Source organism: Canis lupus, chromosome 21, assembly GCF_048164855.1.
Source record: "Canis lupus baileyi chromosome 21, mCanLup2.hap1, whole genome shotgun sequence".
NCBI classification, from domain to species: domain Eukaryota; kingdom Metazoa; phylum Chordata; class Mammalia; order Carnivora; family Canidae; genus Canis; species Canis lupus.
The window spans coordinates 2,778,971-2,795,391 of NC_132858.1; the positions used below are offsets into that span (position 1 = coordinate 2,778,971).

General features: G+C 61.2%; 2 protein-coding genes across 16 annotated transcripts in view; one reads left to right on the forward strand and one right to left on the reverse strand.

Annotated features, from left to right (window-relative positions):
• MARK2 (microtubule affinity regulating kinase 2) overlaps nt 1–2,541 on the forward strand; it is a 60,529-nt gene extending 57,988 nt beyond the window's left edge. For all 13 annotated transcript variants that reach the window (XM_072789627.1, XM_072789622.1, XM_072789626.1 and 10 more), the window contains one exon: nt 325–2,541. In XM_072789627.1, the coding sequence (XP_072645728.1) occupies nt 325–685 (361 nt within the window). In that variant the 3' untranslated portion in view covers nt 686–2,541. The remainder of the gene's footprint in view (nt 1–324) is intronic.
• A 207-nt stretch (nt 2,542–2,748) lies between these two features.
• RCOR2 (REST corepressor 2) lies at nt 2,749–7,853 on the reverse strand. Of its 3 annotated transcripts, XM_072789636.1 has the most exons (13): nt 7,204–7,848; nt 7,037–7,099; nt 6,385–6,441; nt 5,997–6,077; nt 5,709–5,761; nt 5,461–5,622; nt 5,223–5,347; nt 5,061–5,130; nt 4,769–4,984; nt 4,346–4,423; nt 4,153–4,210; nt 3,784–4,013; nt 2,749–3,682 (listed from the first exon to the last, which is right to left on the reverse strand). In XM_072789636.1, exons 1-13 carry the CDS (start codon nt 7,328–7,330, stop codon nt 3,368–3,370), a joined length of 1,635 nt encoding a protein of 544 aa, XP_072645737.1. In that variant the 5' UTR covers nt 7,331–7,848; the 3' UTR covers nt 2,749–3,367. The 3 variants fall into 3 exon arrangements, with proteins under 3 accessions (XP_072645737.1, XP_072645738.1, XP_072645739.1); XM_072789637.1 differs by lacking the exon at nt 7,037–7,099 and having other exon boundaries at nt 7,204–7,844; XM_072789638.1 differs by lacking the exons at nt 3,784–4,013; nt 7,037–7,099 and having other exon boundaries at nt 7,204–7,853.
• Nucleotides 7,854–16,421: the final 8,568 nt, after the last annotated feature.

The window sequence follows — 16,421 nt, forward strand, 5'->3', positions numbered from 1 at the left end:
AGCACGTGCTCCCTGTTTCTCTCTGACCCTCCCCTCGTCAAAGACAAGCATGGAACTGTTGCGCCCTCCCATTCCCGCCGGGGCCTGGCTTTTCCTCCCCTTCTCTGCCCTCCCTGAGAGATGGAAGTCACAGAACAGCCCACCCCTCTCACCCTCCCTCTGCTTCCCCCAACCAGGTCTGATGCTCCCTCCTCTGGCACTGTCGCCTCCCGGGCACCCTCCCGCTCTCCTCTCTGGTCTCGGGGGCTGTCTGCCCGGGTGGCTCTCCCGTGGGTGGGGTGCCTCAGCCCCCCACCCTGACCCCCACCTCTGCCCTCTCCGCAGACCTCACGTGGTGGGCGGTGGAGGCAACGACAAAGAAAAGGAAGAGTTTCGGGAGGCCAAACCGCGCTCACTACGCTTCACGTGGAGTATGAAGACCACCAGCTCCATGGAGCCCAATGAGATGATGCGGGAGATCCGCAAGGTGCTGGACGCGAACAGCTGCCAGAGTGAGCTGCACGAGAAGTACATGCTGCTGTGCATGCACGGCACGCCTGGCCACGAGAACTTCGTGCAGTGGGAGATGGAGGTGTGCAAACTGCCGCGGCTGTCTCTCAACGGTGTCCGATTTAAGCGGATATCGGGCACCTCCATGGCCTTCAAAAACATTGCCTCCAAAATAGCCAACGAGCTCAAGCTTTAACAGGCTGCCGGGAGTGGGGGGCGACGGAGGCGGGCCAGCTGGACTTAGCTGCTGGGGCCGGGCTCCAACCCACCTGGGCGAGACTGTGGAGATGGATCGGTGTGTCTCCCCCTGCTGGCACTTCTTCCCTTCCGCCCTTCTCGGTTCTTTCTTCCATGTTTGTTGGGTGGGGGGGGGACGGGAGATGGTTCTTCCCCTCCCCCAACATTTACCCCTGCCCAGAAAGTCCCCCTTCCCCCCTCTCCCCAACAGGAGGCAAAGGAAGGGGAGGGAGGTGGGGGGGCAGGGCTCCCCCTCGGTACTGCGGTTGCACAGAGTATTTCGCCTAAACCAAGAAATTTTTTATTACCAAAAAGAAAAAAGAAAAAAAAAAATCCCAGCGGCCACCTTTCCTCCCTGCCCCATTGGGACAGTTGAGACTGGATCTGTGGGGTTTCCCGGGAGGGTGGCTCAGGGCTGGAACACTCTCAGGCAAGAGTGGTGGAGTTCCCTGTCAGGCCCTCCGCCAGGCCCACTTTGGGCTTCTCCCCTCTCCTTCCCCCCTTCCCCTGCAAGCAAACCACCAGAGGTGGCCTTCCCCTGACCTCAGGCCACGGGGCTGGAGGCCTACCGGGCCGGGCTGGGGGCGGGGCGCTGCGCTGGGTGGGGGTGGGGGTGGGGGGCTGGCAGCTGCCCTGGGCTGACTGGTGAGGCCCCGGCCCTGGCCCCCTCCCTACTGTATCCTCTGCCCCTCCTTCCCCAGAGCTGGGCATTTCCTTCCACAAGCTGCTGTGGGGACTTTTGTTCCCCTCCTCAAAACTCTGTGCCATCTTCTCCCACCCCTCCTGGGTAGAAGGCGGGGCTGACCCCTGGGCCGGAGAGGGAGGGGACGGATGCAGGGCAGATTGGCTCCTCGGCCCCCAGGGGGCCGCCTGGGCTGCTAGTCTCTGAACAGGGATGCCAGGCACTCTCCGTTATGGGAGAGCCTTTGTCTGAAAGCACAGCCCCGTGCTGTTCCTCTCCCCTGCCCCCTTCATTGGCATTAATCTGGGCACCAGCTCGTTCCATAGCAGTGACTCCCCTCACCACTCATCTCCCGGCCTTGCCTTTTCTTCCTGACATTGTCGCCCCTCCTCTCAGGAGACACTGCCCAGGGCCTCCATGGCCACCTGGCAGGAGGCTGGACAGGGCAGCGGGGCCGGGAGCATCTGCCCTCCCAGGGGGTGGGGGGACAGATAGGCCCAGCGACTCCCAGCTTGCTAACCTCCTTGGCCAGTGTGGGAGTGGCTGGTTATGGGCGCTTGGCTGGTGGCGGCCGCTGCATCCCTTAATTTATTTCTTTGCTGTTTCTGTTCCTGAGAAATTGGGGGAGGGAGGTCCTGCACAGAGGCTGCCCCTGCCCTCACCTGAGTTGTACATTTTTTTGTGATGGGTTTTATTTTTTATTTTATTATTTTATTTTTTCTTTTTTTGATTTATGATGACTCCACCCCTACTCATCACCCCCCACTCCCAGCCCAGGCTCTGAGGCAAGTCGAGCCCTTGGGTTCCAGGAAGGGGCCTAGCCAACCTCAGCCCTCCTGCCCCAAGCCCCAACTGTGGACTCTGAGCTGAGCTCAGGCTCAGACCAAGGGCTCCTCCTCCCTCCCTCCTTCTCTCCCTTCCTCCCTCCCAACCCCTCCTGCCCAGTGGAACAGCCCGGGTGCTCTGAGGGGGCCAGGGGGCCAGGAGGGCATGGCTTGGCTCTCAGAGGGGGGTGGTGGCCCATGGGGGGGGGCTCCCAGGCAAGGTGGCCCCTCCCCACCAGCCCACCCCCCACCCGCACTTAGTTTCTCCTCTGGATCAAACACGTAATAAAGAGAATGTTTGGAATCTGAGCTGCCTCCTCCTGTTTCTTCTCCCAGCCAGGCAGGGACCCAGTCCCTGTGGGCAAGATGTGGCTCAGCCCGCCAGCCTTGCAGGAGAGAATGGATTCCAGTCTGGGGCCTGGGGGAGGCCGGTGCTGGGTGGCTGCTCCCTCCCATCCTCAGGGCAGACAGGAAGCAAAGCCCAGGGCCCTCAACACCAAAAGAGAGAGCACTCCGTGAGCGTGGAAGATTTTATTTTTTAAAAACATTGAAAAATAAACCCATGTCTGCATATGTTCCCAGCCCTCCTTTCTCTAAGCGTTTGGGCTGTGGGTATAGTGGGCACCCTCAGAGCTCCTCAGCACTTCTCAGCAGGCTCCAGAAGACAGGAGAGCTGCCCATCCAGTTCTGCCACACTTGGGCCCCAAAGGAACCTGTGCCCACCTCCCCCCTCCAGCCCCCTCCCCACCTCCTCCCAACTTATTGCTAAAAGAAAGAGAGCAGCCAAGGCTGTCCTCTCCCCCATGCCCCAAGCTAAGGTCACTACCCCCTCTACACAAAGGGCCAGGCCCAAAGGCCAAGCCCCAGCAGACTAGGAGGCAGCCATTCCAGCCCCAGCCAGGAAGAGAAAGTACCCTCAGGTCAGCTCTGAAGGCTCCTGAGCCCCAGCTCCTGGCCAGGTGGGGGCAGAGAGGCTCAGCTGCCAGAAATTTGTGCAGAGCCCACAGGTCCAGACTGTGCCCACTGGCAGCTCTGGATCTTTGAAAAGGCCTGGCCAAAAGCTCTGTAGTCCCTTCTGTCCTTAGTGAAGCCAGCAACAGGGTTCTGGAGCTTGGTGGGTGGAGGGCCTCAGGGCTCACAGTGAGGGTGCTGGAGGCTCCAGAGGGGCTCCAATCAGGGTGGGTGGAGGCTGTGGGCCGGGGCGGGCACTGTGGCGGGAGGCAGCCAGAGCAGGGCGGATGAGAGGTGGGGGGGGCTGGTTGGGGGCCAGCCGGGGCTGGAGGAAACGACCCTGCTGGAGCGGGGGTGGCTGGCGGAGCAGGGTGGGAGCAGTAGGCAAAGGTGGCCTCAGCAGTGGGGGCGGCTGGGACAGGGAGGTGGGAGGTGGAGGGGGGGCAGGCACAGGGGGTAGCGATCGGGGCACAGAGGTCGAGACGGAGGTGATCTGCACCTGAGAAAAGGGAAACCAGACTCACACCCTCACCCCCATCTCAGGATGGAGGTGGTCCTCTCCCCACTTCCCCCAAAAGGCTTCCCCTCACCCCTTCTCACCTCATCATCTTCCTCTAGGGCCGAGGCTGGCAAGGAGGCCCCTCTCCTAGACTCCTCCATGGGGACTGGGGCTCCTGGGGCCCCGTCCTGCTCAGCCTCCCACTCCTGCAGCACCTCCTCCAGATTGAAGCGGCGCCGGTAGCTCACAAAGAAGGTCTTCACTTGGGTCAGAGTTTTGTTCCCAATCACCTCTGCGATAGCCCCAAAGTCTTTGCCATACCTACGGATGGCTGCAAGGGTCAAAAGGGCAGCGAGGTGTGAATACCCCTTAGAAAACCATTTCCTTCCCTGATCCTTCCCCTCCGCCCAAGCTCCTTGGAAGGTGGGAAAAGCTACCAGAGGCTCTCCATGCTCCCCAGTCCAACCCACCTTGGACAGCCAAAAGCTGCTCATCCGTGGTCCAGCGGGAGTTGAACTTGGTGTTGGCCTGGACAGCAGTTAATTCATCCTTTAGACTCAAAAGTACGGAAACGGGAGGCCCTGCCCTCTGAGCAGAACTGCCCTTTCCGCTCCACTGTGGGAGGGGGTGCCCCTCCCGCACCCATACCTTAAGTCACCTTACCTCAGGAGGGCGCAATGGATCGATGCCACCCTCCAGCGCTTGGCGGAGGCTGCTGTTGGTCTGCTTCATGCTTTGCACCTGCAAAGGCCAAGCAATGACACATCAAACTCTCCTGCCAGAGCAGCCACCAATACCAACTCTCATCAGGGCTCTACTTCCCAACACAGCTCGTGGCCACCCACCATCCAGCTAGCTCCCACCTCACAACGGGCTTCTCCCCCTCTCATCACAGATCAGACCAGTTTCCTTAAAGGGCCCAGCAAAGAAGACCAAGTTACCCAGAAGCCTCAAGGATAGGGCAGAGGCAGTCCTAGCGCCTGCAACATCCTCTCCCCTTAACACCTCAACCGTCCCCAAAACGTAGCTCCCAGCTGCCCATTGTCCCCCCACCCCCACATGGCCCTTTCTTTTCTCAGGCCCCACCTGGCGCTTCAGGGAGATAAGCTGGGAATCAAGGCCTCGAAGCGTGAGGTTGGCGAGGTCTGGGCTTCCTGACACAGCCGTGAGGCCCTCGGGGCTCAGGTACATGCCCTTGGGTGGGCGACGCCGGGTTCGCAGCGGATGGTGGCGGTACTGAGAACCCTGGGCCTCCTTTTTCCCGGGGCCTGGGCGGGTATTCAGGGGCCGAGAGGGCAGAGGCTGCCAGGGAAAGGAGAGGAGTGGGTGGTATGGAGCCCAGGGACAAGGCAGGCGGGGAGGCAGAGCCAGACCTCACCTCTCTCTTGGGGTCTCCAGCATCTGGCTCTCCCTCACTCACAGCTCCTCGGCCCTCTTCTAGCTCATCACTGTGGACACAGGCACCAGGAAGGGCGTGACGCAGAGACCAGGGCCCCCAGAGCTCAGTCTGCCCTGCCCCTGGACACCCTGGGCCCCCCACCTGTCTTCTTTGTCCTTCCGGCCCCCCAGTCGCCGAGCCTGTCTGTCCATCACACTGGTCCGACTGCGGGTCTTCTTCCATGAGTAGTAATACTTCACCAAGCTGGGGATCAGCTTGTCAGGCAGCTGAAAGGGCAAGGCCAGAGGCTGGGGCCCCCCCAAGACCCAGTGCCCCGGGGCAGGCACATCACAACGGGAGGAGCTAAGGAACGTTGGCAGGGGTAAGGAAGGGGCTTTACCATCTGCTGGATCCGCTGGAAGCATTTGCCATGGAAGCCAAAGGCCTGTTCAAACAGCACCTTGTCCTCCACGGTCCACTCATCTGGGAATGGGGTGAAGTTGGCCAAGTCGGCCAGTGACTTCTCCACATCGTGCTTATGCCACAAGAGCATGCCCAGTGCCTGGCCCAGAAGAGGAAAGAACTCGGGTTCAGCTGCCCCAGCACTGACCTGCACCCCCCCAAAATAGATGCGGGGCCAAGGCTCACCTGCTCAATGTTGTAGCCATGCTTCTCCTTGGCCATCGCAATGTACTTGTCAACTGTAGGGATGGGAGGGATCCGGTATGGAGAAGGGGTTACAACTCCCTGACCCAAGCCTGCCCAGACAGAGGTAGGCCCCTCGGAGGCTAAGCCTGAACCTGAGCCCCAGGGCAGGGGCTGACCTTGTACCCCTCAGCCTCTGCCCACTTCTGAGAAGAGATGGTCACCAACTGGCATGAACCCCAACCCCCAGCTCCCAGGGCTGTGAGTGAACCGGGATCCTGCCCCACTCACGCTTGGCATCAGACACACAGTGGTTGGGTGACCACACCAGCATCCCCTTCAGCTCCTTGTTACTGTAGCGTGCAGGGCTCTCTGAAAGACAGGAACAGGAAGGGGAAGACATTCAGATCAACCTGGTGGCACCAGCCTGGACCCATGGCCAGAGGGTGGCAGAGAAGTGGGGCCTGTGAGGTGAGGCCCAGGAGGGAAGGAGGGGCAGAGTCCCAGACAGGAAGGCAGAGCAGGAAAACTAACCATGCCATGGGCCACCCACCCCCGCCTGCCTGCTCGCTGGCTTGTCCTTCTAGTGGGTGCCAGCCAAAGGCTCCCCCAGGTGGGGCTCGGGGCCAAGCCATGGGCCCTCTACTCCCCTCCCTTTGCAGCCTGTCCTGCCACTCACCAGGCTTGCACTCCGGAATTACGGCCTGGTAATTGGTTCCAACGCGGATCATGCTGTCTGTGGAGCCAGGGGAGGCAGTCAGGACTCCAGGGACGGAGGGAGGGAGGACAGGAAGATGTGGTGGTTGGGGGGGGGGGGAGGTGCCTGGCCTGGGGTTCTCCTTCCCGAACACCCGGGGCCCTCACCTTCCCAGAAAGCTCACTTTTCCCTGATCTCCCCTCTCAGTTACCCTCAGCCACAGAAGAAACTGGAAGATGAGAGACCCTGCCTAGTCATGGCCCATGGGGGGGGGGGGGGGGGCGGGCAGGGTGGTGGTGAGGACAACGGGGCCAGTTTAAAGCCCAGGCCAAGCAGAGCCCTTTGTTCTGGCTTGGGGGGGGGGGGAGGGTTGCTGCCCCTAGACCTGGACCATAGCCCTGCAGGGAATCCAAGGCTCCTCCCCACCACATGAGCCTCACAGCTCCGTGTGTAAGTGTCTCTCCAGCCCCTACCCCAGCCAGACCTCAGTCCCCTGCAAGGTGGCAAGGTATGTGGGGCCCCAACTGTGGAAAAGAGGGCCGCCCGAGTCCCTCCGAGACGCAGGGCAGGGCAGGGCGGCGCAGGGCAGGGCGGGGGTGGGTAGGACCGTCTCCTCCGCAGCCAGGGGCCCAACCTCCAGACTCCCTGTGTCGGCAGCCCCCAGGCCCGGGGAAGAAGCAAGCCGGAGGCTCCGGTCCTAGGAGGCAGGAACCACCAAGTCCAAAAGGCCCGCGGTCCGCAACTCTTCCCCCCGCCCCACTGGCGGCCGGTGCACCTTTAACCCTAGGCCGCCGGGCTCACCGTGCGAGTGCTCCTCCTCGCTGCTGTCATCCTCCGAGTGGGGCTGTCCACCGTTGGGCGCCGTCTTGGCCCGGCTGCGGGACAGGATCCCGGAGCCCGCGCTCGGCTTCTCCATCACCGAGGGCATTACCCCGCCCAGCTGCCCCGGGGGGCGCGGGAGCCTTCGGGGAGCCGCGGTGCTTGCCGCGCTCGCCTCGAGTGCCGTGCCCGGCCCGGCCTGGAGAGGTCGCCACTGAGGCTACGAGAGGCAGGAGGTCAGCGTGGCCAGGGTCCCGCGGGGCGGGAACCCTGCGGACGGCTCAGTGCTCTCCGCGACCCCCACGGGCGAGAGCGTCAGAAAAGTTTGTGCAGAAGTGGGGTACGCGGGGGACGAGCGCAAGGTCCGGTGCGGCTGGGGCGCGCTCGCTCCGAGCGCTCCACGGGATTGGGGCTCCCCGGAGCGGTCGGGGCACCCTGCCTTCGGGGCGCCCCGGAGCCCCACCACCCTCCCGGCCCACGCAGTTGAGAGAGCGGGCGCTGCGGCGCAAGTGGCGCCCCCCGCGGGCTGCACGCCCCTCGGTTGCACCGGGATGCCCCGGTCCCCGGGCGGGGACCCCTGTCCCGACCGGACCCCTGCCTGCGACGGCAGGCGGCGGGGCCCCGGCGGTAGCGGTGGCGGCGGCGGCGGCGGCGGGACGGCGCGCACGGCGCGGCGCGCCGAGCAGAGTTGCCGGGAGGCGGGCGGAGCGCAGCCGCGGGCGCCGCCTCGCACCCTCCCCGGCGCGCTCGCTCTCCCCGCCGCGCTCGGGCTGCTGCTCGCCCGCCCGCTCTCCGCCGCCGCTCGCTCCTCGCGCACACAATGAAGCTGCTGGCAGGGAAGTAGTGCCGGCTGCGGCCTCAGCACCCCTCCCCCAGCCGATGCCTCCGCCAGCTGAACATCTGGCCCTGGGGTGGGAGGGAGGGCCCGGGGGGCGGGGCCTGGGGCCGGGGCTAGACCTCCAGGGGGTGGGGTCAGGGCCCGGGCGGAGAGCGCGTCCCTCGGCGGGCCCCCGGGGGCTCCCTGACTTGCCCCCGGGAGACCCCTGAGGCCCCCCAGGAGGACCCTGGGGTCAGCTCCACCCACGCGCCCCCCAGCCCCGCACACCAGTGGGCTCGGGTTACCGCCGCCTGCCCCGGGGGCCCTGGGGCCGCCTGCCCGCCCGCCCGGGTGGAGCCCAGCTTTTCCTTCCATTTCCCTTCCTGCCAAGGAACTCCCCGCCCCCCCTTCCGCAAGGGGGACCCCCTCCCTCTTGCGCCCTTGGGGGCCGGAGCGGATGGGAGGCCGGACAGGCAAGGGATGAATTCCTCCAAGAGCTACTGGGCCCAAGCCTGGCTTCTGGTCCATCTGTGGGCTTCCAGGGGTCACCTCAATTCCCTTTGCTGCAGCATGCACCCCCAAAGCAGTGGCATAAGGGGCTGAGGGTTGGGGAGTGGGAGGTGTAGAGGAAGGTCTGGACCGCTGGGAGGGAGTGGGAGGAGCCGGGTCTCCTCCCCCCTGGGTTCACTGTCACCCCAGCTGGGAGCAGCATCCCCCTCCCCCAGGACGGGCGCGGGCAGAGTGACAGACCGGGAAGCGGGTAGAGCGGCACAGACGGAGATGGGGGAGGGGGTGGGCAGAGACTTTCAAAGCCAGACCCAGCCACCCTGCCAGGCACACAAAGAGCCAGCGCACACCCCGGCGGCGGCGGCTCTGAGCCTGCGAGCTGCGCCCGTGCCGGTCCCCGCCGCCCAGGGCACGTGCTGCGGCGCACACAGGCCGGAGCCCCCGCCTGCCGCCCCTCCCACCCGAGCCCCAGATTCCTAGACACACCTCCGCCCGGGCACACCCCGCTGTGCCCAGACCGAGCCGAGCCTGCGCTCGCACCCTCCTCTCCCTTCCCTTCCTCGGCCGCTCTGTAATCAGATTCCTAAATTTAGAAGCAACCCGGGACCCAGCCAGGGATCCCCGCCCCCACCCGCTGCCTGCGGCCAGCCGGCCGGGGTCCTGCGGTCGGGCCACGACCCGGCTGGGGCCCGCCTGGTCCTGGGGGCTCCTGGGGGCTCCTGGGGGCTCCTGTGGGCTCCTGTGGGCGGCCGGGCAAGCCGGCCACGACCCCACCCGGCTGCGGTGCTGTCGGGCCACATGGGGCCACCCAGCCCGCGGCCACGTTGCCCGCCACACCTCGGGCCAGACCTATGGAGCCTTTTTCCTTCTCTTAAATCATGGATTGGGCACCAAGCCCCAGGGTGGGGAGCTCTGGACAAAGGAGGAAAATAAATGGGCCCAGGGCAGGTCTGACCTAAGGGGTCGGCCTGGAGATGAAAAGAGAGTCTCCCGGCCTGACCCCTCCTGAGTGGCAAGGTGCCACCTCGTGGTGCCCAGCACATCCAATCCCCTCCTGGCTGGCAGGCAGCCATCACTGTGCACAGCCCTCTCATATGATGGAGTCTTCTTCCACCTTGCCCACGCGGCGCCCCCAGTCAGGCAGGCCCTCTTTTGCCGCCCCCCCACCACCACCTTTGCCTTCTTTCTGTCCTAATACCTCAGGTACAGGGCCCTGACCCTCACCCCTAGGCCTCAGCATCATACTTATTTGTGGCTCCTTCCTCTAGGGCTACCCCAGGTACCCCCAGCCACTGGAGTCCGTCCTTCTCAAGCCCTCCTTCTCTGCCCCTCACCCCCAGCCCTATAACAATCTATTTCTGCTCCCTGGAGCCTGGAGCTCATAGCCAGAGAAAGATTCTGCTCTGAAGGTAGGAGCAAGGAGGGGAGGTTTATTCCTTGGAGTTGGGGGGGGGCATCCTCTGGCCCCTGGTGTGATGATGCTTCTTCCTAGGAGATGGGACATGACAAGGGAGGGGTATCCGAGGAGTTTGGGGGCAACTATGAGGACCAAAGTGTCGCGGAAGGAGGCGTATTCCTAGTGAGCAACCCCCTCCCCAAGGGGCAATGGTGCAGGGTTAGGAGGGGGAGGGGCCAGGCCCCACCCTCCCACCTGCTGCCTCTGCCCCCTCCCCAGCTGGCCCCCTCTTTTGTGCAAAGCCACACAAAGGACAAGGGGCCCTGGCCGGCCTGGCCATCTGCTCCCAGCAGCCTGAAGGCTCTTAAAGAGACAGCACCCCCTCCCTGCCGCCCCGGGGGCGGTGGGGCGGGGTAGAGCCTTGCTCCACAGGACCTGATCTCGGTAGAACCCCAAATCCCACCCACTTCCCCCTGCCCCCTGCCTCCAGGTCGGGAATCACACACCCTTCCCCAGGCCCAGGGCGCAGAGGTGCCACGTGGCCAGGAACATGGGGGTGTGGGAGGGGAGAGACAGAGAGGCAGCCCAGGGAGCAGCCCCTCCTCTCCTCCAGGCTTAGAATGGTGGGGCCTGCAAAGCTCCGAAGCACGGCACTAGGACTGGGGTCCCTGAACTCCCCAGGCCACCTCTGAGCTTTGTGAGAGCCTCTGGGCTCTGGGAATCACCTCCCCGCCATCTTCACTGCTGAGCTCCCACTCGCCCTTCCTCAGGGAGGCTGAGAGGCCCTTCCTTTTGAGGACCGGGGGCCAGGATGCAGCCCAGTGCCATGCAGCAACCCTGTGATCAGGGCACCTTTATTTTCTGCATTTCCCGGTTGAGAAAACCGAAGCTTTGCTGGGCCCTGGCCCCCCCACCCCACCCCACCCCACCCCACCCCACCCACGGGCCTCAGAAAAGACATCTGCCTGTCTGAAGCCTGCCTCTTCTCCTAGGCCAGATAAGAGTCGTCACTCCTGAGATCCCGGGAGAAGCCAGACTGAATCCCAGCTTGGTGCTTCTGCCACACAGCTTAGGAACACAAGTTTACATTATTTGTGTGATCGTTTATTTCCTGTCTCCCTGCTGGGCTGTGGGCAGGGACTGTGTCCACCGTATTCTCAGTGCCTGGCATACAGCAGGCACTCAATATTTGCTGAGTGAGTAAATGCCGGGAGCCCCCCAAAAGCTTCCTCTTCCCTAGACTCCTCTGTCCCCTCTGTCTGCTGGGCATCTGGCCTCTCTCCTCCTCAATGGGAGGCAGAGGGGACAAAGGTTAAACAGGGATGCTGGGAGGAAAAAGAAGGGTGACCTTGAGAGAGCTACCGGCCTCCCCTCGCATCTCCCTCCTCCCAAAGGCGGGGGCAGCTCCAGCCAATCCTGAACCCGCAGCCCTGCCAGACAGACTGGGACTGTCCCGAGCCCTGGCCCAGCGAGGCTGGCCGCTGCGGTGTGGTGCCTGGGACCCTGGCCAGGCCCTCGGTGGCCACGGCCAAGGGGCGAAGCTCGGGGAAGGAGGAAGGCAGGCGGGCGGGCCCTGGGGTGAGGGAGGGAGGCTGGCAGAGTCTAAGCCCGCAACCTGGCTGAGCAGCTGGGGAGCTGGGGGGAGGTGCTCCCCTGGCCTGGAGGCCTCGGGGGAGATGCAGTGGGGGAGGTGGAAAAGATGCCCTTACCGTGTGGAAGGAGCCCAGGGAGCTCCCTCCAGGGCCCCCACCCCTCCATCCTGCCCAGACAGGAATCCAGTGCCCTGGCCCCAGGGGCTCACTGGAAGGCTGCGGGGTGGGGGGGGGGTCCCAGTTCTGAGTTCCCTGCACTGGCCCACACCCCACCCAGGTGGTGAAGAGCTGAGAAGGTGACAGAGGTGCAGTCTGGTGCTTGGCACCGCCTCTGCCCTGCGGGCGGCGAGAGGAGGGAGCCGCGGGAGGCGAGGCTGGAGGCGAGGCTGGAGGCGAGGCGGCGCGTCTGTGAGCTGGGGCAGGGCGCAGCAGACGCCGGCAGCTCACCCGGGGGCCCCGGGCTTCCTCACAGCGACGCCGAGGAAATCGGACCCCCCAGGAAAGCAGGACCTGAGCAGGAAGGGTCAGCAAGCCCTTCATTGAGAGACTTGAGAAGGCAACACGGGCTCCCTGGACCCTCCAGGCGCAGCTTCCAGACCCAGGAGCCTGCTCGGTTGCTCCCGAGGCCCGGAAGGGGGCCCCCCCTTGCCCTCACCTGGGCAACAGCGGGCGCCCTCTGGCGGCAACAGTGTGGACGGGGCGCGGGGTGGGGAGCGGCTGGGGGTGGGGTCCCACCTCACACTGGCCACAAGTGTCCACCCAGGGAGGCTGAGCCTGAACCCTGAGGAACCCGTTCTTCTGGGGTAATGGGATCAAGGCTGCCACCCGCTCCCCACCCCTGGGCTTCCTGGAGTTCCAGAGCTTTAGACCCAATCTCCAGCAAGCCTCCTTGGCCTGGAGCCACCCAGAACCTCCCAGCACAAAGTCAGAGAGAGCGGAAACCCTCAGAGAAACGGCAGAGGAGAGAGCAGAGCAGGGAGGGTGCAGGAGTGTAGGAGAGTGTAGGCCGCCGAGCTCCGAGCTCCGATGCGCTGTGAGCTCCGGCTCTGCTCTCGCCGCTCTGTGGCCTGAGGGGAGATACTTGGCCTCTCTGAGCCTCAGCCAGTCCCTCTCTGTAAGAGGCCAATAATTCTGACGTCTGATTATTGGGAGGATCCAACATCATCTCACAGGGACTGTAACTAGGGCCTCCATTGATGCTGGTTTCCCTCCAAAGCAAGGGTTCTCTCGAGCACCTCCCACGGGACTGGAGGTCCCCTCTCTGCTCTCTGAAGCAGCCCCTGCTCTGTGGACTGCCTGAGGTCATTGCCCCCTAGGGCCCTGGGTCTGACCTCTAGAGCCAGAGACTCTTCCCCTGTCACCTTTGCCACCTGACATCCTCCCTCCAGACTCATCCACCAACCACTCCAGATTCCTTCTTTGAGTCTGATTTAATTTATTATGCGTGCACAGCTAGATACAGATATTTTTTTAAGATTTTTATTTTTTGAAAGATTTTATTTATGTATTAATGACACACACACACACACAGAGGCAGAGACACAGGCAGAGGGGGGAGTAAGCTCCATGCAGGGAGCCTGATGTGGGACTCGATCCTGGGTCTCCAGGATCACGCCCTCGGCTGAAGGTGGCGCTAAACCGCTGAGCCGCTGGGCTGCCCTAAGATTTTTATTTTTTTATTTTTTATTTTTTTAAAGATTTTATTTATGTATTCATGAGAGACACACAGAGAGAGGCAGAGACACAGGCAGAGGGAGAAGCAGGCTCCATGCAGGAGCCTGATGTGGGACTCGATCCTAGGTCCTCGGGATCACGCCCTGGGCCAAAGGCAGGCGCTAAACCGCTGAGCCACCCAGGGATCCCAAGATTTTTAAATTTAGAGAGTCCCTGGGTAGCTCAGTCAGTGAAGCCTCTGCCTTTGGCTCAGGTCAGAATATCAAGGTCCTGGGATGGAGCCACGTTTCAGCTCTCTGCTCAGTGGGGAGTCCCTCTGTGTTCTTTCTCTCAAATAAATAAAATCTTAAAAAATATTTTTTTTAATTTTACTTTTATTTTTTTTTTTGCGTGGGGCGGGGGGGAGAGAATCCTAAGCAGGCTCCATGCCCAGAGTGGAGCCTGATATGGGGCTCCATCTCACAACCCCAAGATGATGACCCGAGCCAAAATCAAGAGTTGGATGCTTAACTGACTGAACCACTCATATGCCCCAAGATTTTTTTAAGATTTTATTTATTCTTGAGAGACACAGAGAGAGAGAGAGGCAGAGACACAGGCAGAGGGAGAAGTAGACTCCATGTGGGGAACCTGATACAGGATTCAATCCCAGACCCCACGATCACGCCCTGAGCTGAAGGAAAATGCTCACCCGCTGAGCCACCCAGGCATCTCAATTTTTTTTTTAAGTGATCTCTACATCCAACATGGAGGCTCGAACCTACAACCCCAAGATCAAGAGTCCCATGCTCTTCTTTATTTCTTGTTTCTTTCTTTTTTTTTTTTAAGATTTTATTATTCATGAGAGAGAGAGAGAAAGAGAAGGAGAGAGACAGGGAGGCAGACTCCATGCAGGAAGCCCAATGTGGGACTCGATCCCAGGACTCCAGGATTGTGCCCTGGGCCAAAGGCAGGCGCTCAACAGCTGAGCCACCCAGGCATCCCATGCTCTTCTAACTGAGCCATCCAGGCACCCCTCTAGACACAGATTCTTTTTTTTTTTTTTTTTTTTTTAAGATTTTATTTATTCATGAGAAACACAGAGACAGAGGCAGGCTCCATGCAGGGAGCTTGACGTGGGACTGGATTCCAGGACTCGACTCCAGGATCATGCCCTGAGCTGAAGGCAGGCGCTCAACCACTGAGCCACCCCGGCATCCCTGGATACAGATTTTTAAATACTCCTTGTATCATGGCCCATTCCTGCTCAATAACCTTTCATGGTTCCCTGTTGCCTTCCAGGCAAAGTTGGAACTTCTCTCCCAACCCAGGACCCAAGGGCCTTCTAACTTGTTTCTGATCCAGCCAAGCAGGTCTGCTCACCATCTGCTGAGCCCTACCTGGTGCCCCAGGTGCCCCATCTGCAAATGCTGGCCCAACCCACCTATTTGCATGCCCTATGCCCAGCCCCTCCCTTGAGACTGCTGGCTCCAGCAAGCAGCGCTGCTCAGACAGGGCTCCTGACCTGGTAGCCAGCACCCTGCTTGCCCTCATGCTCTTCCTCCACCACACCACCCGCTGCACCACTCTTAGCACATGCATGACCCTGCCTCCTACTTCCAGAAAGAATTGAGGCCACTTGGGAGGAACCCCCACACCCAGAGATTCAGCTCTTTCTGGCTCCCTTCCAATCGTACCTACAGCTTCTCTTTTCAAGGCCAACTCGGTCCCTGGCTCCCATGTACCCCTTTCCACTAATGTGCTTCCACACACTCCTGGGTCCTTGGTCCCCATGTACCTGTCCGCCCTCACTCCTAGGTCTGAACATCAATTTACTTGAGTCCCTCGTTCCTAAAACCTCCCACCCCCCACCTACATCCAGCACACGATCACACACGCACCCCTCCATCCCATGTTCACCTTCAGCTGTCCCTTTCAGTTAAGCTACTGCTGCCTTCCCTCCCTCCCCCTCTCTCTTTCTCTCTCTGAAAGCTGGACATCTTCAAAGAGTTGTTCACACCCTTTATCCTTGTCTTCACCTCCCACTCACTCCTCAGCCCAGTGCAGTGCCGAGTCTCTCTGCCACTCGGCAGAGACTGTCCTTGCCAAGGTCACCAGTGGCTTTTATCTCTAAACCTAAAGGACACTTGGTGGGTATGGTCTCCCTCGGTGTCTGAGCAGGACTGGACAGAGAGGCCATCCTGCTCTGGATGTGAGCTCCCTGCAGGCTCACCTCCCACCTGCTTCTTAACCCTCACTGTTGATACTTCATTCTCAGTCCCCATCCTTAAGCCCTGGGCAATGGACTCTCCAGCCTCCATCCCTAGCCCAGACCCCCTTCCAGGCTCTAGACCCCTATATCCAACCAACTGCCTTTGGACATCTGCCCTCCGTTATCTCAGGCACCTTGTCCTCATCTTGTCCAAAACAGATCTCAGCCTCTTGACCACTCATTTGCATTGCCTGTCCCCCTCCCACCCCTACCCAAAGTAGAAACCCTGAAGTTGCCCTGCACACTTCCCTCTGCCTCTCTCTCTGTGTCTCTCATGAATAAGTAAATAAAATCTTAAAAAAAAAAATCAAGCTCCTGAGCATGATGTATGTCCTTCAAAATCTGACTTCCTGGGGTAGCCTAGCTGGCTCAGTCGGTAGAGCATGCAACTCTTGATCTCCGGGTTATAGGTTCAAGTCCCATGTTGGGTGTAGAGATTACTTAAAAAGAAAACTTTTTTTTTTTTAAGATTTATTTATTTATTTATTTATTTGTTTGTTTGTTTATTTATTTATGATAGACATAGAGAGAGAGAGAGGCAGAGACACAGGAGGAGGGAGAAGCAGGCTCCATGCCGGGAGCCCAACGTGGGACTCGATCCCAGGACCCCAGGATCGTGCCCCAGGCCAAAAGCAGGCACTAAACTGCTGAGCCACCCAGGGATCCTTTTAAAAAGAAACCTTAAAGGGATGCCTGTGTGGCTCAGCGGTTGGCTGTCTGCCTTTGGATCAGGGCCTGATCCCAGAGTTCCGGGATCGAGTCCCACATCGGGCTCTCTGGATGGAGCCTCCTTCTCCCTCTGCCTGTGTCTCTGCCTCTCTGTGTCTCTCATTTAATAAGTAAAATCTGGGGATCCCTGGGTGGTGCAGCGGTTTAGTGCCTGCCTTTGGCCCAGGGCACGATCCTGGAGACCCGGGATCGAATCCCACATCAGGCTCCTGGTGCATGGAGCCTGCTTCTCCC